We start from the raw sequence: 24,702 nt of genomic DNA on the forward strand, positions 1-24,702 counted from the left end.
TGCCAGTCCTTTCGGCAAGTCAGATCACGACGCCATCTTTCTTGTACCGCAGTATAAATAAAATCTCAAGCGCATTCCTGTAGTATCGCGAGAGGTGAAGCGCTGGACAGTGGCGTCAGAGGAGATGCTCCAAGCTGCACTAGAATGTACAGACTGGGGGGTGTTCCGCAATAACACAGATAATATTAATGACTACACGGAAACAGTGCTGGACTTTGTTTGTACTTTGGTAGAAGAAACAATCCCCTCTACCACAATTAGAGTTTACCCAAACCAAAAGCCCTGGGTAGACAAATCCGTCCGCGAAGCTCTGAAGGCGCGCACCTCAGCATACAACGCCAGGCTTGTGACAGGCAACATGAATGACCACAATGTGGCAAGATACAATGTTAGGAGGACAGTAATAGAAGCAAAAAGGCGTTACAGGGATTCAATTGAACTTCAATATGAACAGGCTGACTCTAGAGCTATGTGGCATGGCCTCAGAACGATGACAGATTACAAAGGCACCTCCCTCAAACTGAACAGTGACATCCAACTGGCAAATTATCTCAATACCTTCTATGCAAGGTTTGAGGCTGGGAATAACAGCACCAGCCTACAAACCACTGCAATGGAGGAGGGGGGGCACTGCTGATGGAGACTCAGTGTTCAGGATAACAGAACATGAGGTGAGGAGGACGTTTAAGAAAGTGAATATCAGGAAGGCAGCAGGACCGGACGGTATCCCCGGCCGCGTCCTAAAAGTCTGTGCCGACCAACTGGCCCCGGTATTCACTGACATATTTAATCTGTCCTTAGAACAGGCTGTCATCCCCACCTGTCTGAAGAAGTCCACCATTATCCCTGTACCCAAAAAATCCAAGCCAGCTTGCCTCAACGACTACCGCCCTGTAGCTCTCACCTCCATAGCCATGAAGTGCTTTGAGAAGCTAGTGAAGGGCTACATCTGTTCCTCCCTCCCCATCAACCTGGACCCCCTGCAATTTGCATACCGCCCCAACAGGTCCACGGAGGACGCCATAGCCCATGTGCTGCACACAGCAGCATCACACCTGGACAAGAGGCAGGGGAACTATGTGAGAATGCTATTCATCGACTACAGCTCAGCATTCAATACCATAGTCCCCTCCAAACTCATAGCCAAGCTCAGGGACCTGGGCTTGAACTATGACCTCTGCCAGTGGGTCTTGGACTTCCTGATGGGCAGACCCCAGGTGGTGAGAGCATGCAACTGCACCTCCTCATCCATCACTCTCAACATAGGGGACCCCCAGGGCTGTGTCCTGAGTCCCCTCCTCCACTCCCTGTACACACATGACTGTGTGGCACAGCGGAACAACAACACAATCATCAAATTTGCTGACAACACAGTAGTGGTGGGCCTGATCTCTGCAAACGAGAGGGCCTACCTGGAAGAGGTCAAGGTCCTGGCGGGATGGTGCCAGGAGAACAGCCTCTCCCTGAACGTCAGCAAAACAAAGGAGATGATTGTGGACTTTAGGAGGTCGGGGTCAGGGACTACAGCCCCCTCAGCATCGACGGGGCACCGGTTGAGAGAGTGAACAGTTTTAAGTACCTCGGAGTCCACATATCCGAGGACTTGACATGGACCACACACATTGACAGTGTTATCAAGAAGGCACGACAACGCCTCTACTTCCTTAGGCGCTTAAGGAAGTTCAACGTGAGTCAGAAGATCCTCAAGAACTTCTACTCATGCACAATAGAGAGCATCCTGACTGGCAATATCACCTCCTGGTTTGGGAATAGCACTGCACAAGACCGCAGCAGACTACAGAGAGTGGCCCGTTCAGCCGAACGCACAATTGAAGGTGGGCTTCCCACTCTCCAAGACATTTACAACAAGCGGTGCATGGGCAAGGCTAAGAGAATAATCAAAGACTCCAGCCACTCAAACAACTGCCTCTTTGAACTGCTGCGGTCAGGCAAGCGATACCGGAGTCTCATGGCAAGCACAGAGAGACTTAGAAGGAGCTTCTATCCCCAGGCCATGAGGATGCTCAATGAATGAACAATGAACAATAAGCAAACCATCAACACACCCACAGCGCACATACACTCACTTAAATAAAAAACACACTGTATGACCCACTTTACCACTTTAGACACACTTTACACTTTATATTTATATTATTGGTAAGGAAATTGCACATCATTCTCATTCCTTCCTCACCACTACAAGGTGGCACCACAAGCTAAGCTATACATCACCATTTTTGTACCAGCTGTACATACTGTATATATAGATACACTGAACAATTTTTATTGTTTATACTTGTTTACGTACTTGACTTCTTGACTTTCTATTTTATACTTATTATACTTATTTTATACTATCTTGTTATTATCTAGCACACTCTCAGGAGCAACACAGAAAGAAACATTTCATGCAAAGTATTCTGTATTCTGTATGACAACTAATAAAGAAACTTGAACATTCACTTATATTGATATGGTAAAATAATATTTTTATTTTATTATATTATAATCTATTCTATTCTATTCAGGAAAAGTGGCATTGGATGAATCATGCAACTCCAAGACACCTGCGACACCTGCCTGAATACGATTGATGACTGACAATAAATTACTGTACCTAAGCTACTGTACGCATATTAAGGACTATCTAATTTGCATAAATGGCATGTTGATTAAAAAATTCAAGAGAAAGAGTTTGTTGAATAAATCCATGGCCTGGGATCATCCTGCTTTTCTTTCTTATTTGGTTGATGAGTTATGCATCAATAACGACCACCGTTTCTGCTATAAATATGAATTTCAAGCAACATTTTCACAACTGATCTAAAATCAGCATATGATTTTAAATTCCTCATGTATGCAAACATATAAAAACACATTTCATTCATGTTTCTACCTTGTTTAGTAAAAAAGTTATGCACTTAAATAGATTTCAGCCTGGCGCTGGCGGCCATGTTGGATTTATCAATTTCGAGGCCTTATTTGACATTTTTGAGCTTGGTATACAGCAGATTTGGATTCAGCACCCCGTAATACCCCTAGAAATGTTGTGTACCAAAAATAAACACGAAATGCCTTCAGGGTTATGATTTTCTGAAAATTGACCCTGTCTATGTGGGACCGCCTGTTAAAAACAAAACTTTCAAATAAAAAAACCTTGTTAAAAAAAAAGGATGATACTGATGTTATGCTCTCTTATGCCCTTAACTCAATCAGCGCCGGAAGCCTAGAGCATCTTTGTTCCTACCACGCCAACGCTCTAAAAGATAGGAATAAGTGGCTGTGTTTGTAGGGCTATATATATATATTCTATATTATAGCTATGGATACAATACTATAGCCCATTTGACATCACCTATCTATCGTTCAATATGTGAAAAAGAATTTCTTCAATACGTTCGCGTGTTATACCATGGTGAATATCAGTATCGTTTTAGAGTGATCCTGTCTAATCCTAGAAAATGACGATATGCAGCAAAAACGTGAATTTCACTAAAAGGGTTGCCGTTTCTCGCCTGGACACGCTACTACTTCCAAATCAAATATATATAATAGGTATTATGTTTCATCATGAATGCATGAAGGGGGGGGGGGGGGGGGGGGGTCGTTTTTGGGGCTTTGATCGTCACCAACGGCATACGTTGTGGAGTAACGTTACACAGGTGAAATTATGGTTGGATCAAAGCAGGTTTGATATAATTTAATCCTTACCTTCACTAGGAGGTACCCCAAAAAGAATATTACAATAGTCTGATCGTGAGTCCAAGTACCGGTGTCCATCGTGTCGCCAACATAATCAACCACAATAGATGCGTCGGAGGCATTTGACGCTTCTCAATGGGATCGGGATACCCGCCCGCCTCGCCGGACAAAAGAAGTGGGCCCAGAGACATTTGATCGACGCACAGGCCAAGATATAATGTTTCAAAGGGTGCTCAATACTGCCACCTGGGTGGATGCGGCCGGTATTGCACTTTGGCATTCTCAGGATGATTCCCCATGTTAACCCTGAGTCCGTGTGCCTGTAATGACTGGAAATATCGAATAAAAGAAATAATGATGAAAACCCGGCTATACTCGGGTTTTCGGGGGTTCTGGCACTCAACGCATGGCGAGATAACCCGACTATCATCGTGTCTGGCGTCCAAAGAGTTAAGGCAAATGTATAATTAAACGTCAAAGTGACGCCCAGGGCATCGCAGGTACCGCATGCAGAATGAAGAGCCTACCAGCGATGGCTACGTCCACCTCTCCCAAAATATAACTGTGGGCGATGCAGCACGGCAGGCGCTGTGATTGGTCCACATGCCTTGCTCTTGTGTGGACGAGGGATTAGCAAAAAGGTCACGTGGAAATATAAAGGCTTTCGGAAGTCTAATTCAGATCTGAGAACTGTCAAGAGTTCACTTGTTCACATCCTCTAAGTTTGGCCATGGAATGCCTGCTAAACACACAGTCCTCCACACAAGTATATTCTATATGTACACTAGTACATACTGGTCTCATACTCCTGGTTTTTCTTCCACACTATATCTGATACCAAGTCAAAGAGCATGTGTGTTTACATTGCTGTAATGTATGCCATGGCTGTCATGACACACTGGAGCCACCCTTAGCACTAGTGTGTGATAGTAGTTGATAGTAGCTCAAAAGTGTAGCATAGCAAAGCTAATGCTAACGTTGCATGTATGTGAATGGAAAATGATAAAACAATTAGCGGCATACTCTGGAAGGTATAGTTAAATAAAAACACAGATTTGCTAGTTAGTCAAGTAAGGTCCATTTGATAAATTTGGTAGTTTATAGCAAAATATTTTAATGATTGAATGGAAAAATAATGGAGATGAAAGAGAGCTGTCAATCAAGTGTGATCTGGGTTTTATAATAGTTGTAAATTAAGGTTTTAATCGTTCACATTTGTCTGGGTGGTTAATAACAAATGTTTCTGTGGTGTGACAAAATAACATTTATTTTCAGTGTGTTATTTCAAGTGTTAGGCCAACTTTCCCTCCACTAAAGCACATCAGTTCTTTCCTCCCTTTAGTGAGAGGATGCCTTTGTGTGTCTGACCTGTTTGAGTGCTATAGCCACTGCAGCGATGGCATGGTTGTGAGGTCCGCCTTGCAGGGAGGGGAAGACGGAGAAGTTGATCTTGTCCTCCAGGTCGTACACAATCTCCTTGCCCTTCTTGTCCACAGAGCGAACGCCCTTACGGTAGAAGATTAGGCCAGCCCTGAAGGAAAAGTATGTTTGTATATTACTGATGAAGGGTCAGTTTAGCTCCTTTTCCTGATCACCATCTTTTATTGTGGTTGCTCTGAGTTCAACAGGAATATGGTGGGGATTCAACTTAATAAAATAAACATTTCTATTTTTTAACCTTTATTAGGGTAGGTTCTCTGAGCTGGATGCTCTTCTTCAGCAACGCCCTGCTTCACATTCACACAGTTACATTCACACCTGGGAGCTGCCCAGCACGACCACAGTCTGACACTGTTGGCCTCTGAGCAACTCCACTGGAGCAGTTGGAGGTTAAGTGCCTTGCTCAAGGGCATTTCAGTGGTTGGTGTTGAGGGACGGGAGAGTGTTGTTATTAATTCTCTTCCCCGTCCAGATTTTTCCTGCCGCTCAGGGATCGAACCGGCAACCTTCCGGTCACAAGCCTGCTTCTCTAACCTTCTGGCCACCACTGCTATTCTGGTAATAAACCACGATATGTCAATTTGTCAACAGTACTACAGAGTACTACACAAGCAGACTCAACTGACTCATTTATCCCAGTTCAATGATGTCATAACCACAAGGTAACAAGCTACATTAGATGCAATTAGCCACATCCTGATTGCATTTATACTGTTCATTATATCTTATGAACAAACAATACACAAAGCACATTCAGCAGGATCCTTCTCTGCAGCTCACTGAATTAGTTCATATCCAGGAGACGGTTATTCATTCAGCGTATTCAGTCCTGACCTTGGTTAACTTGGCCTACTTGTAACTTCCTCTCCTGCAATGATGACGCAACACGTTCTTGATATTTACTGATTGGATTTATTTCAGTCCGAACCGAACCGCTTTAATCCGAACCGTGAAAACTGTGAACACATACAGGAAATACAATAAATCACAGATCAAACCATAACAACATACATATTATCTCTACTTGTCTCGGAGTGGCACCGGTAGAGCTGCCGCGATAACCGCATTACCGCGGTATCGCTGTTGCATCACGCCCACCGCAGAGTTACAGTAGGCTGAATACCGCATCACTGCTGTTTTTTATAATAATAATAAAGTAGCGCCCAGACGTTGGGCTTGCGGCTCTGCAGATATACCCTACTCGGTTCCAAGCGACCCTATTGGGTAGAAGTGGTACCAGAAAAGTCACGTGAAACACTGCAGACCACCGATTGGTCAGAAGAGAGACGCGTCACATGTTGGAGCTTCCTGCACAAAAGCAGAAAGCCGCCATCTTTACTGCCTCGCTAAGGATGCATTTCATTCAGGATTTGGTTGCAACAGCACCAAGTGCAATAAACAAAAAAGGATGGATTCACTGTGTATTCGGCCTCAGTTATTGATGAAACAAAACCGACATCAACCCAATTTACCACCGAGCGGAGAGTGTCACAACAAGATCGCTGATGTGTTAAGCTTGTTGTTGTTAGCCTAATACTAACGCTAACGTCAGCAGATATACACGAGAGGTAACGTTAAACCCGGGTTGCTTGGTAGAATAGACACAATGAGAGGTAACATTCGCTTTAGCAGAATAGACACAACGAGAGTCTGGTAATGTTGTTATTGATTGATTGATTGATTGATTGATTGAAACGGTGTTAAACTCTGGCTTGCTGCAAGCCCTCGGACATAGCTATGCTCATGGAGCTTTCAGTGTACACAAGCGGCCCCGCCTGCATCCCCACACGGAGACAAACGGAGTAGTACCTGCAGTGGAAAAGGAACGAAGTACCAGGTACCTAAAGCGGGTCGAGTCGAGTAGGTACTATGCAGTGGAAAAGCGCCATTAGACTAGAGGCAGGCTATATGCTATAAAGAGTAGACTAAAAAAAAAAAAAAAAAAATGCTTTCAAACTTTTTTTTTGTGGTTATCGTCGCGGTACGAAATATTTTGCAAATTTGTGCGGTAAGGAAAAGATCAATACCGCGGCAGCTCTAGGCGCCGGTCTTTGCAATGTTGTTAACCCACTGAACTTAACCTACAAGCACAGTACGGCCGTCAATCATGGATGCTTAGCAAGCCTTTAGCTAGCGCCCGAGCTACATGGTCGGCCTACATATAAGACACACATTTACGACCCTAAACGTACCTCTGTCGCCTCGCATTTATATAGCTAACAGTGCAGTTCTAGAAGGTTCTGCTATGACTTTTATAAAAGTCTGGTAGAGTTGGGAGTCTCTTCCTTCTCTCTTAAATCTTTCTTTGGCATGGATAATGAGAACCACCAGCTGATCACAGAGGCAGTGCTGACATTTCTGCATGCTTCAGAGTTGTACCAGAGGATATAGCGTTATTGTATTTATTAGTATTGGACAGGCAAGAGGAGCAGAGAAGAAGGAGATAGTGTGTTTTGAAGATGAGGAGAAGAAGAGGGTAAACAATCAAAAGTTGGTTTACCAGAGGCCTAACTATGGCACACCACTAGCGTAGTATAAGAACTGAGGAGGGCAGAAATACGCCTGCGGGAAATTCAAAAGAAGAAAGAAGAAGAAGAAGAAGAGCTCATCAAAAAAATTGCGGAGGGCAGTAATACGCCACGATGCGTCTACACTGCCGGAAATTCTAAAGAAGAAGAAGAACTTGAACACGGAGGCAGTTACACTACTTTCAACCCTCTGAAACCTAATGACAAGCAGGTGGATCATCTGAAATGAACGTTACGGTCTTACAGAGGCTGTAGTGGGTGGTTCCGTTTTTAAGCAAATTTTATACAAAGTCAATGGTATCATAGGAAACAAGAGATTGCGAGGAATCAATTGTCACTCCAAAGATGAATCTCTTAACAGGTGGGGTACCGCCGTCGGGCCGACGTGCCCGTGGCCGGAACGCACAAAGTCACGGCTCAGGGCTGCATTTTTTGCCGAACATATAAATTATCGTTCGAAAGATCTATTTGTTGCCGTTCGAAGGGGGGGGGGGGGGGGGTGTGAATAAGGGATCTAGGTGAAAGTTGACGAGCGAAAACCAGAAGTGAATCACACTTCAGAATGAATGACCATGGATGAGGAAATGGATTTTGGAGAGCTTTTTTTTTTGTCGCCAGGTATACTCGGACATCTCTCAAAAACTCATTTCTGAATGGATCTTTATAAAATGTTGACCTGTACTAGGGCTGGGCGATAAAACGATAACGATAACTATCGCGATAAATTATTTCCTCGAAATAAACATGAAACGTGGTCGCAAAATTTTCGATATATCGATTTTCCAAGCTTGGATATCAGCACACGAACTAACAACCAATCAGTGAAGGAGATGGCCGACAGTGAAGGAGACCCGCGGTGCACCTCTGGGTAGAGAGGTAGGACTCTAGTAGTAAACAAGGCTGGCTAGGATAACTAGCTTGCACGGCGCTATATTATATATTTACGTGCCGAGTATGTGTGTGGCGCGAATTCTGAGGCCACGTTTATAGTAGTGTGGGGTATACAGTGGACGTCGTTTCAATATATTGTGGCGGAAGAGAGTATTTTAGTGTCATATTTATTACATTGTCATGAGATATTCCGCTTGTCGGCTAACTGCTAACGTGCGCGGACTGATGACGACATCAACTCGACTCGAGACATTCGCAGCAGCATAAGAAGTTAATTAAACTTGACAGACATTATATCGACGATAATTATCGATATCGAATTATATGAAAATAATTGTATCGCAATAACGTTTTTGGTCATATCGCCCAGCCCTAACCTGTACTACATAATGCTTCAGGCTATGGAACCGCAGTGTTTTCCAGCTTATACCTATTTTCCTCTATATATATATTTTTATATATATTCCAACCACTACATAAAAATGTGAGTACACAAGTTCAACTCAAGTTCAGACCGCTGTTACTCTATTTCATTAGCACTAAAAGTGATTTACCTTTTTTGCATTAGTAACTTCAGAATGTTATCTTTCAAAAGAGACCAGGCTCATGCATGTGCTATAAGTATAAAGTATAAAGCTAAGCTTTGCAAAAAAAGTATGCAGTCCTCAAGTTAAAGTAAAAAAAATTGCCACTTTTCTGGGTGCCTGTTAAGAGGTTAACTTTCTTTCCTCTAATCTCTAGTCTGCCAATATAAGAAAATGTAACTTTTTCAGGTGTAATTTAGTGCAAAAATACATCTCAGGCCAATAATGGTAATTCACCATCAGGTACTTGAATTATTCTGCCAGCCAAACAGAATTTTACAATATAAAATATGCACATAACTCAGCAAAGTAAGGTAAGGTATTGAAAAAAGTATTGTTTTGGTATCTGCATCGAATCCCAGGTATAGTATTGGCACCGGTCTAACCTTTCACATGTGGTAATGAAAAGCTCTGGTCTCCTTCTCCTCACCTGGCTCCCCGCAGGGACTTGTGTGTGGTGGAGGTGACTACGTCAGAGTAGTCGAAGGGAGAGGGGACGCCCTTGCCTGCCACCAGGCCGGCAATGTGGGCCATGTCTGACAGTAGGTAGGCTTTCAGCTCCGTACACAGCTAAGAGAGAGAGAAAGTGTGTGCCAGCGAGTGAGAGAGCGAGAGAGAGAGCGAGAGTGAGAGAGAGAGAGAGAGAGCGAGTGAGAGTGAGAGAGAGAGAGAGAGAAAACAGCAGGATTAGGATGAATGTTATGCTTGTTTTTACAATACACTAAGGGAGGGATTCATAGACCTTTTCAGCCTGGGTCCCAAATGGCAAATTTACCTACAGTAGATCTCAAACCTCAGAGAACTGACAGTTTGGATTGGAGGATCAATAAAAGAGGGCAGGGTTTGAGATATGTCAATTAAGTTTCTCATTAAAATGGGTTGTTACTCTTAGGATGTGGTGAGCCACCAGAGATAAACCCATAGTAACAAAGACCAGAGGAGGATTAGATAGTATAGACACTTGTATACTACTACAGTATGGACACTTACATACTACTACTGTATGGACACTTACATACTACTACAGTATGGACACTTACACACTACTACAATATGGACACTTACATACTTTATAACTACAGTATGGACACTTACATACTTTATAACCAACTACAGTATAGACACATACTTTATAACTACAGTATGGACACTTACATACTTTATAACCAACTACAGTATAGACACATACTTTATAACTACAGTATGGACACTTACATACTTTATAACCAACTACAGTATGGACACTTACATACACTATATCTAACTACAGTATGGACACTTACATACACTAGATCTGACAGTATAGACACTTGCACACTTTAACTAACTACAGTATGGAGGACACTTACATAGGGCTGGGCGATATGGCCTAAATATGATATCACGATATTTTCTGACCTTTCGGCGATACACGATACACATCACAATGTTTTTCCTTTTTTTCCCAAACAATTCATTATGAGGCTTACCAAGACAGTATTTGAGTTTGCAAGCTAACATTAAAGACAAAAGACCATGCATTTAGCATTTTTATATTATATATTAGATTTAGATTATTGGATTATTAGATTATATATTGCATATATTTAGCATTTTAGCATTTTTATGAAACTACTGTATATTTGTATGTCTCTAAATGTTTTGATGAATTGAAAATAGAGGACCCTTATGTAAAAAAGCCTTTTATTATAACCATATAACAAAAAAGTATAATGTTTATGAAAATGTTTTAGCCCTATGCTTGACTTTATTATTTTAGACATGGCAACAAATAAAATAATAATAAAATGAATAAATAAAATATTAAATAAATAAATAGGCTACACGTCTCTCTTTTTGTGTTACAAATTGTGCTCACCGATATGAACATAGGCCTCTTTACTTACTTAAAAAAAGGAAACATCAAGAAATATGTTTATGGTATTCCACCATGCCATGTGTGTGTTTTTATTTTATAATGCTCATGAGTCATGATTATTGCTGAAGTCTGCGTCATACAATACTCACTGGCTTTCATAACCTAACAGACTAACTTGTCTTGCTCAAGACTTGTTTATGAGTTTTAATAAGAGGGCACCATCTCTCTCAACCAAAGCAATGCATGGTAGAAATGGGGGACCCTGAAGTAAACAAGACGAAAGTCTTTCTCTGGTCTGCATCCCCTTAACACTTTCACGGCCACTGGGATGAGTCTAATTAATCTCAAGAGGACCGTGAAATGTAAACAGACGTGGGGCTGTTTGTAGAGCTAAATCTATACTTTATAGTATTGCTATCTGTCCATTCTCATTGTGAATTGAGACCATAAACCGTCCCTTCAAAATGGCTTAAAGAAATTTTTTTTTCATCAATACGTTCTCATTTTAAAGCGCCGTGAATATAAGCATTATACCGGATTTGGTCTAGTATATTTCCTGGAAGCCAAGATAATGGGCTAATAGCTAATAACGTTAAATCCAATGGCATTTCGGTTATAGATACGCTCCAGTTAAAACTCAAACTGCATATGATCAGCACGATCCTCACGCATGTATGCATGAAAGGGGGGGGGGGGGGGGGGGGGCGGGGGACGTCGTTTCGGATTATTGATTACCAATAACCGCGTTAGCCTCATAGGCCGAACGCCTGGATGGCTATCAAAACAAGGCCAGATCGGGATGTACTTTACGTGAAAAAGATCTTACCGTGGTCCGGTGGGATCCCCCCGAGCATTTCCCCGTTATCGATCGCCATCTGGTAGATCGATATGTCCATTGGCTGATGATAAATCCCCTTATTGCATGGTGAAATCTGCGATGCAAAACGTAATCCAAGCTACATGCTGCACATCTAGAATCCTGCTAACTGAAATCTCCATTGAAAGTAAAAAAAAAAAAATACTGATCCGTTCAGCCACAGGGCACACTGCATTATCGCGATAGCGCCCCTAAGAGGATCTGGCCGGTATTGCACCTTCTCGAATTCATAGAGTAGGGTAAATCTGCAGTGCCGCTCGGCGACCTTGAATAGGTTATTAATATGGAATAAAAGCAATAACAACTTGCCACGGATATATCCGTGCTTCTGTCCACAACGGGTGGAATCGAAAAAACATGGATATATACGTTGTTCGTCCCCATTGTGTTAACAATTGTGTGTATTGAGCTGTACTGTATTGTACCCATTCTGCAATCTGTTAATAAAGTTTTCATTCATTCAGACAGACGGCAACAGAACAATTTTGATTGACAGTCGATTCTGCCAATTACGTCAGACCGCTTGCACCCGCCTCTGCTGTTCTTACCACCAATCGGCAATCGCTTATTCGTTTGTTTTACTTCCGGGAAGTCCGCCATTGATCTACACGACAGAACCACAACAAACCTACCGGATGTTATTAGCTCCCCAGCGCCCACGAGTAGAGCTACCAGCGCTCCGCAGGAGTACCAAACGAGGCATGATGATTTTACTGCATGAATGTTATAATAAAAGCTTCCTATAAATTTGTCTAATTGAAAACTTTATTAACAGATTGCAGAATGGGTACAATTCAGTACGGGCTCTCTGAGCAAAGGAAGGAACTGAGCTATGAATGACCAAGAAAAACAATGCTAGCTATGGTCGGGTAAATATCCTGATGTTATTGAACGTGTAACTAATATAACGTTAATGCCACAAAACGAATGCCTTTGTTAAAATAACTTTGATGCAGTAGCGCGCGTGTGTGTGGGGGCGGGGTTGTGCAGGTCGCTTGACTGAAACTTTTTTCAAAGTTTGAACGTGTGGACCAGATTGACGCGACACAATCCTCTAACGCGAGGGCAAAACATCACGATATCCACGATACGTTTAAAAAGTGTATCGTTAATGAACTGTACCCGATATTTATATAATATCGTCATATCGTGCAGCCCTACTTACATACACTATATCTAACTACAGTATAGACACAGTATTACACTATGGGCGGAATCCACAAAGGGTTTGTGCGGCTTTTTCCGACACAAAGTCGGTGCATATCGCTCTCAAAGGACGCGCAGTGGGTGAAATGAGGTGGCTCATGCGTTCAGTCAGCATTGCGTCCGGTGGCGTGTATGCTTTCTACAACGCAGTTGGGTTTCCGGGTTCCTCTGATTGGCCACTAAGCCCACGTGACCCTACACTATTACGCCCCCCTTATCGCCGCCAGTTATCGCTTACGCCCGCGCATGCGCATGAGCCGCGACAAGCCCCTTAGCCAGCCAGCAATACTAAGCTCCAGTTAACCTAATTTATACCGTAACAAATCATTAAAAAAATATACTGTTAACTGGAATATGTTGTTTCTTTACACATATGTTGGATTATGTACAAATCTAATCGTGACATTTCAGACATGCATGACATACAGATATATATATATCTCTGACTCTGAGCACCTGAAGACTGTGCTATTAAACCAGGAAGTGCAGCACTATATACAACACTATATCTAACTACAGTATGGACAGTTACATACACTATATCTAACTACAGTATGGAGGACACTTACATACACTACAACTAACTACAGCATGGACACTTGCATACACTACAACTAACTACAGTATGGACACATACATATACATTATAACTAACTACTGTATGGACACTTATATACACTATAACTAACTACAGTATGGAGGATACGTACATACATTATAACTAACTACGGTATGGACACATACATACACTATAACTCTAGACATGAGCTAAACAATTCTAAGTCAAACAGGATAATTTATTAAACAGCCTATACGCAAACATGCGAGATACGATCTCTAGACGCTATATAGAACATTCTGCCCCGAGCTTAGGCTGCAATCACTTATTCTAGGTCACCGTCAGGAGCACCCTTCTTTCAAAAAAGGAGAAAATCAAAAACAGCAAGCGACAGGCCAGCATGACATTAATTACATTCTCCACCAGTCCTCAGAGGCCAGGAAACATTACAGCATATTCAATAAAGCCTGCACCCTTCTCTGCCAGCATTTATTGAAAAAGCCACAAACAATAAATAGCTCACTAACATGCAAATGACTCGCTGGCAAGCGATCAGAGCGATAAACAAACCTTTTTTAGAGCTCCAATTAATATGCATCTCCCTTCCTTTCATATCCAAACTGGATCAGCACATGTTTATGAGATTAGGAGGCAAGGGAGACGGCAGGGTGTCTGGAGGGGGCAAGGAGGAGGAACACAGACCGTATGTACCGTGGTTACTCCACACCGATGGGGGGAACTAAACATGTGAAACACCGTAGGGGACGGTAGGTAAATAAATAAATAAATAAACAAACAAAAACAAACCATTGCAAACTTTCTAAACTAACCCTGCCAAACCTGGAGAAGAGCATGGCTGGGGCGGCCTACACCATCAAACAGTACGTAGTTTGAGAGAGAGGTGCCAGTGAGGGTGGAATATGGCCTCTCTTCAGCACAGGTCTCCCAACAACGGGAGCCCTCCATCTGACGCTGTCGGTCGAACTCTGCGACAATGGGGAACAGTCATGGACTGAATGGCGGTACCGGTGGGTGGGCATAACGCAAAAACAGACGGAGGGGCCACTCGTCTGAAAGAGAGCAGTGAGGTGTGAGGTTGGGAAGTTGCTGTGTGTGCATGCGTGTGTCTTTGTGTGTGTTTGTACCTGGGTGGGAGAGAGAGTTACAGTGAGTGGGTTAAGAGTGCGCGTGAGAGAGAAAGCGAGAGAGTGTGACTTAGTATTATATGCAGGTTTGTGCGTACTACTGTAAGTGTAAGCCGGTGTGTGAAAAAAACTTTTTGAATGCAAGAGTGTTTAGAAGCTCTATTGTGGAACAAAAGTAGTAGGAGGGTTGTGTTTTTTGTGGGAACAGTGAGCCTTGGTGAACAGCCAAGTGAGACGTAACAGGAGGGGAGAGCAGGTGTGTGTGTGAGCAAGGTAAGGGCTGACTGGCTCCTAACCGGAGGGGAGAGCAGGTGCGTGAGTGAGGTAAAGGCTGACTGGCTCCTAACCGGAGGGGAGAGCAGGTGTGTGTGTGTGTGTGTGAGCGAGGTAAGGTAAAGGCTGACTGGCTCCTAACCGGAGGGGAGAGCAGGTGTGTGTGTGTGCGTGTGTGTGTGTGTGTGTGTGTGTGTGTGTCTGTGTGTGTGTGTGAGCGAGGTAAGGTAAAGGCTGACTGGCTCCTAACAGGAGGGGAGAGCAGGTGTGTGTGTGTGAGCGAGGTAAAGGCTGACTGGCTCCTAAATAAGGACTGAGAGATGGGTCTGACCGCTAACGCAGGAAGAGTAAAATCAGCAGGTGTATATGTGTGTGTTGCATGTGCGTGTGTGTACGACTTTGTATTGTGTAGTGTGTGTGTACTTGTGTATGTGTACGTACGTGTATATGCTGGTATGTGTGTGATACTGTAAAGGTTGGGTGAGTTTTAAATAAGGAGAGAGAGAGATGGTCTGAAGGCTAATGCAGGAAAAAGGAAGGGAGAATGAATAGAATGGTAGCAGGTATGCGAATGTGTGTGTGTGTGTGTGCGCGCATTACAGATGTGCGTGAGTAATGTTTTCCCAGATCGATTGATCACATTAAATACTTGAGTAGTGATCAATTACTTGTGAAGGCAAATCTATTTCTATAACATATCTTGAAAGGCATGGCAGCAGCAATAACAATGCACAGCAATACTGTTTCAATGCTTAATGCTTATTGTCAATCATCAGTTATCATTTGTAATAATTACATTACCTCCACTCTATCTGGGAGATCCAGCAGGGTGGAGAGACCAGCACTCATGGAACGGCAGATTTCTTAAGAACATTTTTGGTACAGAATGTCTTCTCTTCTTTGGCTAGCAGTAGTGGCAGTGTTTGGTTCCATGTAGCACAACTAACGTTAACAGTTAGCTAGCCACAACTTCAGCGTGTCCATATCAATAGTCTATGAATGCTATGCAAAGTTGGCAACAATGTTGTTGGCACAATTTGGAAATGCACCAACACAAACTACTGTTTTATCCTTTAGCTAATGCTAAGCTAGCTGTATTCCAAAGTAACAAACTTTTTGCAGTAACATTACTCCTCTCCGACTCCCTGAGGGTTCCATGGTTGTCTTCCTGCAACAACTCACGCCTCGCAGGATTTCAGAGCAATATTTCTGTTTCAGTGGCAAAAACAAGCACTTCTAGTGGACGTACTTGGTAACCCATTCAATGCCCATCTCTAGTATGCATATGTGTATATTGGTATGTGACAGCATAACGCTTGGGTGAGTTCAAAATTATGGGGATAAGAGCACCTTCTTGATGCGGGCGTAGTCAATGTGGCGGGCGTAGGCGCTGGTGCCAGCGATGATGAGCTTGGGCCGGAACAGCTTGGCAGTCATCTCCATCTGGTCGTAGTTTATGAGTCCTGTCGCAGGCTGGAGGGAGAGAGAGGAAACAGGGGGGGGGGGGGTAGATATATGCAAGAGAGCGGAAGAGAGTAGGGAAAGGAGGGACATGGGTTAGAGAGAGAGAGAGAGAGAGAGAGAGAGAGAGAGAGAGAGAGAGAGAGAGAGAGAGAGAGAGAGAGAGAGAGAGAGAGAGAGAGAGAGAGAGAGAGAGAGAGAGAGAGAGAGAGAGAGAGAGAGAGAGAGAGAGAGAGAGAGAGAGAGAGAGAGAGAGAGAGAGAGAGAGAGAGAGAGAGAGAGAGAGAGAGAGAGAGAGAGAGAGAGAGAAAAGATGAACACGTTGTCAGCCAACTGAGGTTCAACAGCAGATGAATCCTGGCAAAGGAAAAGAGCTAAAGTTTCTGTAATCTCTCCTCAGACAAGCTATGTTGTCTGCCTAATGAGAATAACATGAGTGGCAAAGAGATGGTGGCATTTCTATCAGGGAACAGGTTGAACTAATGCAATAGTGCTTCCCACACGTAGGCTTCACTTGGACGGTCCACCTTGGTACATTTTGACTCCCATCTCCAATCATCTACATACTGTACTGACTGCAGGGTAGGGCTGCACGATTCATCATAAAAAATCGCGATCTCGATTCATAGACCTATGCGATCTCATTCCTAAATGACGATGATTCTGATGTATTTGCATTTGTGTCGAAATGGAGCATTAAAACACTCGCTCCTATTCGCCGATGCATTAGGCGCCTGAGGAAGTAGAGGCGTTGTCGTGCCTTCTTCACAACACTGTCAATGTGTGTGGTCCATGTCAAGTCCTCGGATATGTGGGCTCCGAGGTACTTGAAACTAGGGATGTCCCGAACCGATCACGTGATTTAATTTTTTTTTTTTTTTTTCAACAAACATGACCATGTTCACGTCTTAAACTCATACGGAGGCCTTAGTTTTGGTTTTAAATTACATATAATATATCATTAATGTATTTATTGTCACACAGAGCAGAATAATTGTCCACAACAAACACATTCCCTTTAATTTACACCGTTGCAACAAACACATTCCCTTTAATTTTAGACGCTCAGTCACATCACAACAACACGTTGCTCCCGAAACACGGTTATCCACTGACTTGAGCAGCTGCTAGAGGTTTGGAACTAAGCATTTTAAAATAGAAAGTCAAGCCAGTTGCAATGTTTGCAAAGACATTTCGCGTGGAGGAAACTCATGAAGCAGCAGCTGGAGGCGGAGTTTTCAGACTAACTTTTCAGATAACGGCAATTATTTGCTGTGTGACTGAGGATTATCGTCAGCGTTTCAGACCAGAATGGAGCTAATCATTACGTAAGTCGAACACTGAATGTATACTAATGTGCAAACATATATTGAAACTTTTAATATTTCTCATATGAAGCACATATGAATGTAATAACAAGAGCCGCCGCGCTTGCGCCCAGGACTATAGGCAACAGAGAGGCTTGTCTTGCTCGGCCAGTTTCTGACAAAAATGCTGTCAAAATTGATTACTAATGTGAAAGATCGGATCTGGAACGATCGGAATCGGTAAATATATGAAATCACATGATCGGGATTGGATCGGGAGCAAAAAAAGGCGATCGGGACATCCCTACTTGAAACTGTTCACTCTCTCAACCGGTGCCCAGTCGATGCTGAGGGGGCTGTAGTCCTTGACCCCCGACCTCCTGAAGTCCAGAATCATCTCTTTTGTTTTGCTGACGTTCAGGGAGAGGCAGTTCTCCTGACACCACTGTGTCAGATTCACGTGTTGACTTATTTGCTTCGGAAAAATCCTAGTTGCGATATCAATCACACTTATCTTATACGATGTAAAGCAAAACACGCTATTAATTCAATATATTTTCCTTACTTTTGTGTTGAATTGTCGCCAGATTCCTGTTTTTGGGTTCCAGGTGAGAGGTAGGAGCTGGACAACAATGGTTCCATAGCCTGACGTCTTATAGTCATACAGTCCAAATTTTATAAAAATCCCACGGAAAATGAGTGAATACATTTTGTAATGTGTGTACCGGTAGCAAGAATAAATTTTTTTTTAACAGCATGATTATCCAAAATGGCCATCCACTTCATAACATTCTGACACTAGAGTCGGGACAAAGTGGTCATTTGACAGAGCGCTTGTCAAATGACGCCCTGAGCTGACTGACGAGAGCAAAGTGCACGCATGTCCCGCGCACGGGCATAAGAGAGGAAAAGAGACTCGAGTTATTTTGTATGTTACAAGATACTTTTAAGTTTAAGTCAAGCATTTTGATATATGTTTAGGAAAGAGTGCAATAAATGTTTTTATTGAAAAAAATAAGAATAGTGTGAGAGAATCGTGATCTAAATTTTTAGGGAGAAAAATCGTGATTCAAATTTTAGCAAGAATCGTGCAGCCCTACTGCAGGGGTTAAACATCTGCTCCTTGCCCTTTGAGGCTTCATGGATTAAAAACTGTAGTAACTAGTCTATATCAACAAATAACCACTAAACTGCTAAGGAGACATTAACTCATTGGACGCCATTGCTTAAGTGCACGAGAGGGCGCTAGAGCGCCACCGCTTTAATCAATGGGAGGTCTGGGAGATTTGCGAGTGCTTAAAATATATCTTAAATTATGGCTATGGGTCTAATACACCCGTCGATCATCAGTGAGTTGCTTGCAGTCAACATGTACAAAACGGATAGTTTTTTTTCATTGGTACATTTTCGTTTGATACCGTTTTGAATCCGAGTATAGTTTTGGTGATTTCTAGTAATTCCAGAGACAGAATATTAAAATAGCCCTTTAGTGGAATACACAAAACACGTTGTAATTTTTCGGCTGATTATCGAATCTTCCTGAAATCAACGCTAGATCATCATTATTATCCTTCCTCGTGCATACATGAAATGGCCCTCGTAGCGCGGCGCCCCCCAACCCCCACCTCCTGCACCCAACGGAAAACAGCCACACATACACACACAGATACAGCGTCGATCGGGGTAGAAATACATATCAGATCAATGATCAAATTTATATATAGTGTTCTTACCTTGTATCTGATGTAATGCAAAAGAAATAATCCAATTATCTGATCGCCATTTGACGTACTGGGCGCGGAGGTCCGTGCCACGGTCAACAGCATTGCATATGAGGGGGGGGCAGCCTCGCAGATGTATCGTTGAAATCAGGTTACCTCGCCTGAGTATTTAAACCACGCCCGCACGGCTTGGATCGTCCCAGAAAATAAACTATACCATTCCCAGTGGAGTGCAATACCAGCCGGAAGGCGTAGGGGCCGGTATTTGCCCTTTTGCAAGCTCAGACCCATTCCCAACGATAAGATCAGGCTGGATGGATGAAAATGAGAATAAAGAAATAACGATTAAAACCTGACTATACTATACTATACTACTATACTAACTCGCGATGGCGAGTTAACCCGACTATCATTGTGACTGGCATCCAATGAGTTAACACATTCGGGGCCATTGGGACCCGTCTAATCCCACTCTGAGGCCAGCTTTTCATTACAAGTTTTAACTGTGTGTGAGGTTGTTTGTAGAGCTAAATCTATATTTTATATTATTGCTATGTGTCCATTGTCATTGTCAATTGACAGTATAAACCTTCCCTTCAATATGCCATAAAGAAATTTTTTTTTCATCAATACGTTCCCGTTTTATAGCGTCGTGAATATGAACTATATACCGCAATGGTCTGGGGTAATTCCTGCAAAGCTAGTTATAGGGCGCTAAGCTAATAACGTTAAAATCGGCGTTTCGACCCTACACAAGCTAGAGTTAAAAATCTAAATGCATATGATCGGTATCATGTTCCACCATGAATGCATGAAAGGGGGGGGGGGGGGGGGCGGGGGAAGTCGTTTCTGATTATTGATTACCAATAACGGCATTTGTTATTGCAACATCATATGCTGACCGGGTGGATGAGAACAAGGCTCGATCAGATTGAAATTGACGTCAAATCGATCTTACCTGTGGCCGGTTGGATTCCAAAAATAATTTCCCAGTTATTTGATCGCCATCTGGTAGATCGATATGTCCATTGGCTGATGCTATATTCCTTTACTGCATACTGAATTTGGTGTTGCAAAAAGTATTCCAGGCGATCTGGTGAAGCCATAGCTTTAGGCTAACAGAAAAGCTAACCCGGAGCGGAAAAAAAGTGACACCCGGTCTGCAACAGGGGAAACTGCATTATCGAGACAGCGCCAATACCAGGATCTGGCCGGTACTGCACTTTCAGAGTCCCGATATGCCGTTTCCAGCCAAAATACAGCTCTGTGACATTGAGTAGGATATTAAAATGGAATAAAAGCAAAACAGAGTTTACCACGTATATATACGTGGTTGGCCTTCAAAGGATGGTTGGCCACGAATCGGTTAAGGATAAGAAGAAAAGAAAACAACAGGTGGAATCCTCAATTTGTATTTAAGAAAATAAATCAAGTGCAAAAAACAGGACAACACTCTAAACCTACTAAATAGGTATTATAGAAAAACTGAAATAAGCCACAAATGCACCTACTAATAACAGAGTTTATACAAAGAACGTACATAACAATAAACCTCCACTAAGGGAGTTTATGTGCAGTAGTGCAGGGGTTCCCAAACTTTTCAGGCCGCGACCCAGAAAATAAGGCGTCAGAAAGCCGCGGCCCAATGCACATCGTCAGGCTTTTTTTTCTTTTCTTTTTTGCCAGGCGACCGATTTTTTAAGCCAAATATCACTTCAATCCTATTAAGTTAGTTCAAGTTAGTTATTCATTTATATGTGCTATTTATGAGAGGGCTAACTTGTTGCAAAATAATAATGATAATAATAATAGCCTCATTAAAATACTATTGTTGCTTCGGTTGTTTTCAGCGTTTTATGTGCATAATCTGTTATTTAGTTTGAAATGTTCGTTGAAATAAGTCGATTTTTCGTTTTTGTTTATTTATTAAGTTAATATAAAACCATATAGTCACATTTTAGAATACAATAGAATAGAATTTTAGAATACAACTAGAAACACTGTCCTGGCCTGCTTCTAAGTTCAGTGGCCTGACAAAAAAAAATAAAAAAAAATAAATAAAAAAAATTGGAAATCATCTCGCGGCCCTCCCGTGGCTGCTCGCGGCCCACCTTTGGGTCGCGACCCCGACTTTGGGAACCACTGCAGTAGTGGACTAATGACCGTTCAAAAGAAAACTAAAGAAAACTATCATATCATAAACTATCATATATAAAAGAAACCCACTACAATAAAAGGAGAAATAAAATAAAGTCTAAATGCTGAACAGGGCAGAGAACAGCACTATACTTTAACATAACAAAGCCTGACCAGAAGGATAGCCAACACAAAAAGGAATGAGAAAGCAGCTAATCCTGTGAGATTCAAACTTAAAAGACTACCATAGGCACAGCTGACTGAATCGGGTGCAATCAAGCTCACACATCGGCCCTACCAAGGGGCAATTAACCACAGAGTCCAGTGAGCTGTCCATCACAGGAATAAATCCACAGAATCCAGTGACTGTCCACCACAGGACCACAACGCAAAGCAAAGACCATGACACAAAACCTACTCACTGGTGACCACCAGGAGTAAACAGTACAGAGTGCATACACTTTTCACAAATAAGAATAATAAATAAGAAAGTGCAAAACAGGACAGAACAGTGAGACAACGATAAGACAATAAAGTGCAGTGGTTGGAGACATGTTATCGGTGCGACATAAAGTAAAAAAATTCAGCCCTAGCAGCTCACCATAGGCGAGCTGCTGAGGGGAAGAAGCGGAGTCTGTGGCGGGTTTTCTTGGGTCTTGGGCAGCCGTAGCCGTGGGATAAGCAGGGTGAAGAGGTCGTGACCTGGGTGGGCGGGGTCTGCCCTCCTCAAGGCCCTGGTGAAGTGTAGGGACTCGAGGGAGGGAAGGGAGCAGCCGAGCGTATCACCCGCTGCAGCTTGGCGTTGTCCCTGACCGTGGCTGCAGGTGATGATGGAGAGGGTGAGGATGGACTGGATGATGGAGGTGTAAAGCTGGCTATCATGGTCGTCGGCAGCCTGAACTTCCTCTTCCAGGCCTTTTTATTGAGAGCGTTGGTGTTCAGCTCCCATTTCAGGTCCCGGGAGAGTGTCATGCCGAGGAAGCGGCAGGACTCCACAGAGGCCACAGGGGTGCCTCCCAGAATGATCGGGGTGGGGGTGGCTGCCTTCTGCCTGAAGTCCACCACCATCTCCACTGTTGTCTGGGCGTTTAGGTCCAGGTTGTTGCAGCTGCACCAGCTCTACAGCCTCTCAATCTCGGCAGACTCATACCCCCTGGAGATGAGACCCACCAGGATGGTATCGTCCGCAAACTTCAGGAGCTTGACCGAGGGGTGCAGAGAGACGCAGCTGTTGGTGTACAGGGAGAATAGTAGGGGGGACAAAACACAGCCGTGCGGGGAGCAAGTGCTGATGGACTTGGGATCAGAGATGTTAATTCCCAGCTTCACCCGCTGCATCCTATTTGTCAGGAAGTCCGTGATCCACCTACAGGTAGAGTCCAGCAGCAGGGACACCTGACGCTCCAGGATGTGCGGGAGGATGGTGTTGAAGGCCGAGCTGAAGTCCACCAACCGAATCCTGGCGTAGGTCCCTGCAGTGTCCATGTGTTCCAGGACGTAATGCAGAGCCATGTACACAGCATCGTCCGTGGAATGGTTGGCTCTGTACGCATACTGCAGGGGGTCCAGAAGAGGGTCTGTGATGGACTTCATGTGGGCCAGGACAAGGAGCTCAAAGACCTTCATGACTACAGACGTCAGGGCGACCGGTCTGTAGTCATTAAACCCTTGGGAGTCTGGGCGATTTTCACCCCCACCTGTCTGGGAATTTTTACATTTTTCTTTTTTTACATAATATGAAACTTCATACCTTCAAAATAAGCCATCAATTGTCAAATTTGAGCCGATAGTTTTCAATCAATGTCCTATGAAACATTCTGGTAACATTCTAACCAAATCTTAGTTCAGGGCTTTGAAAGAATGAAAGACAATTCAGCCATTTGATGAAAGGACTACACTCCCAGAATTCAATGTAATCAATGTCAATTCACACCTGGTAACAAAGGCCCAGCTTCCAGTCTGTCGTTCCTTTGTTATTCCAATGACTGTCTTTTGACCCAAGAGGTCAGAGAGAGTTGTTGATAAAGCTAGGGTGCAGAGTCATTATAAATGTTACCTTATAAATACCTTATATATTGTTATTTGTATAAGATATATTTACTCTGTTTATTGACCTGATAGTATTTTATTATTCGCCCTTTTTCATATGCAAGTTCTTTTCCATCCAGGTCTAACTGGCCATTGCAAGTGAGGGAGTTACTTAGTGCTGCACCACTGCTGTTTCTGCTCCTCAGTGGAAAGCTTAGGGAAGTTGATAAGCACCCCAATCTGTATTTTTATACCAAATTCAAGTTCACGGTCAACTTTGATAAACTGCTTGTAAAACCTAAACAATGTATTGTACAATGAAGTGATGTACATATTTATTTTCAGAACAACCTGGGCTATCAGAATATATATGACTCAGTTATGTCACATGAATGTAGTATGTATTTATATCACTATATATACAAATAAACAAAAAACAATAATAGAATATCACAACATTTTATAAAAAAACTGAGAATAATAATAATTAAACAACAAACCTCAACCCTGTATTGTACAATGAACAACCCTGTATTGTGCAATATCACTATACATCAAATATAATTATGCACATTTATAAAAAAAAATATTGTGTCCAACCTCATGGTTGTATCTGCCTGTTATATATCATACTTGGCTAGAGCTGCCGCGGTATTGATCTTTTCCTTACCGTATGCGGTATGATGGCATCTGCTCACTCTGTGGTCCCTCTTGGCCTCCTCTTCATGAGGAGGATACAGAGGTGGTTTTCCAGGATGAAATTAGACCCGGTGAGAGACAAGTGGAAGCGACTGAAGGTTGCCGTGTCAGTACTGGGGGATCTCGACCACTGGGGGAGGCCTGGTACCCTCACCAGCGGGATCTCCATGGGAAGCAGGCTATCACACGTCAGGGTCTTCACCGACGCCTCCATCATGGGATGGGGGGGACGTGTCGGGCCAATGCAGTAGGGGGCGGCTGGACGGACCATGCTGCCCGGTCTG

The 24,702-nt window shown here is 43.1% G+C and overlaps 1 protein-coding gene across 1 annotated transcript in view; it reads right to left on the reverse strand.

The window, feature by feature from the left end:
- shmt2 (serine hydroxymethyltransferase 2 (mitochondrial)) overlaps positions 1-24,702 on the reverse strand; it is a 166,412-nt gene that overhangs the window by 31,895 nt on the left and 109,815 nt on the right. Inside the window, exons 6-8 of the mRNA XM_084316786.1 lie at positions 16,417-16,539; positions 9,579-9,718; positions 5,074-5,236 (exon numbers count right to left, since the gene is read on the reverse strand). Of these exons, the coding sequence (XP_084172912.1) occupies positions 5,074-5,236; positions 9,579-9,718; positions 16,417-16,539 (426 nt within the window). The remainder of the gene's footprint in view (positions 1-5,073; positions 5,237-9,578; positions 9,719-16,416; positions 16,540-24,702) is intronic.

Source organism: Notolepis coatsorum (assembly GCF_963971535.1).
Source record: "Notolepis coatsorum genome assembly, chromosome: 6".
Lineage (NCBI taxonomy): Eukaryota > Metazoa > Chordata > Actinopteri > Aulopiformes > Paralepididae > Notolepis > Notolepis coatsorum.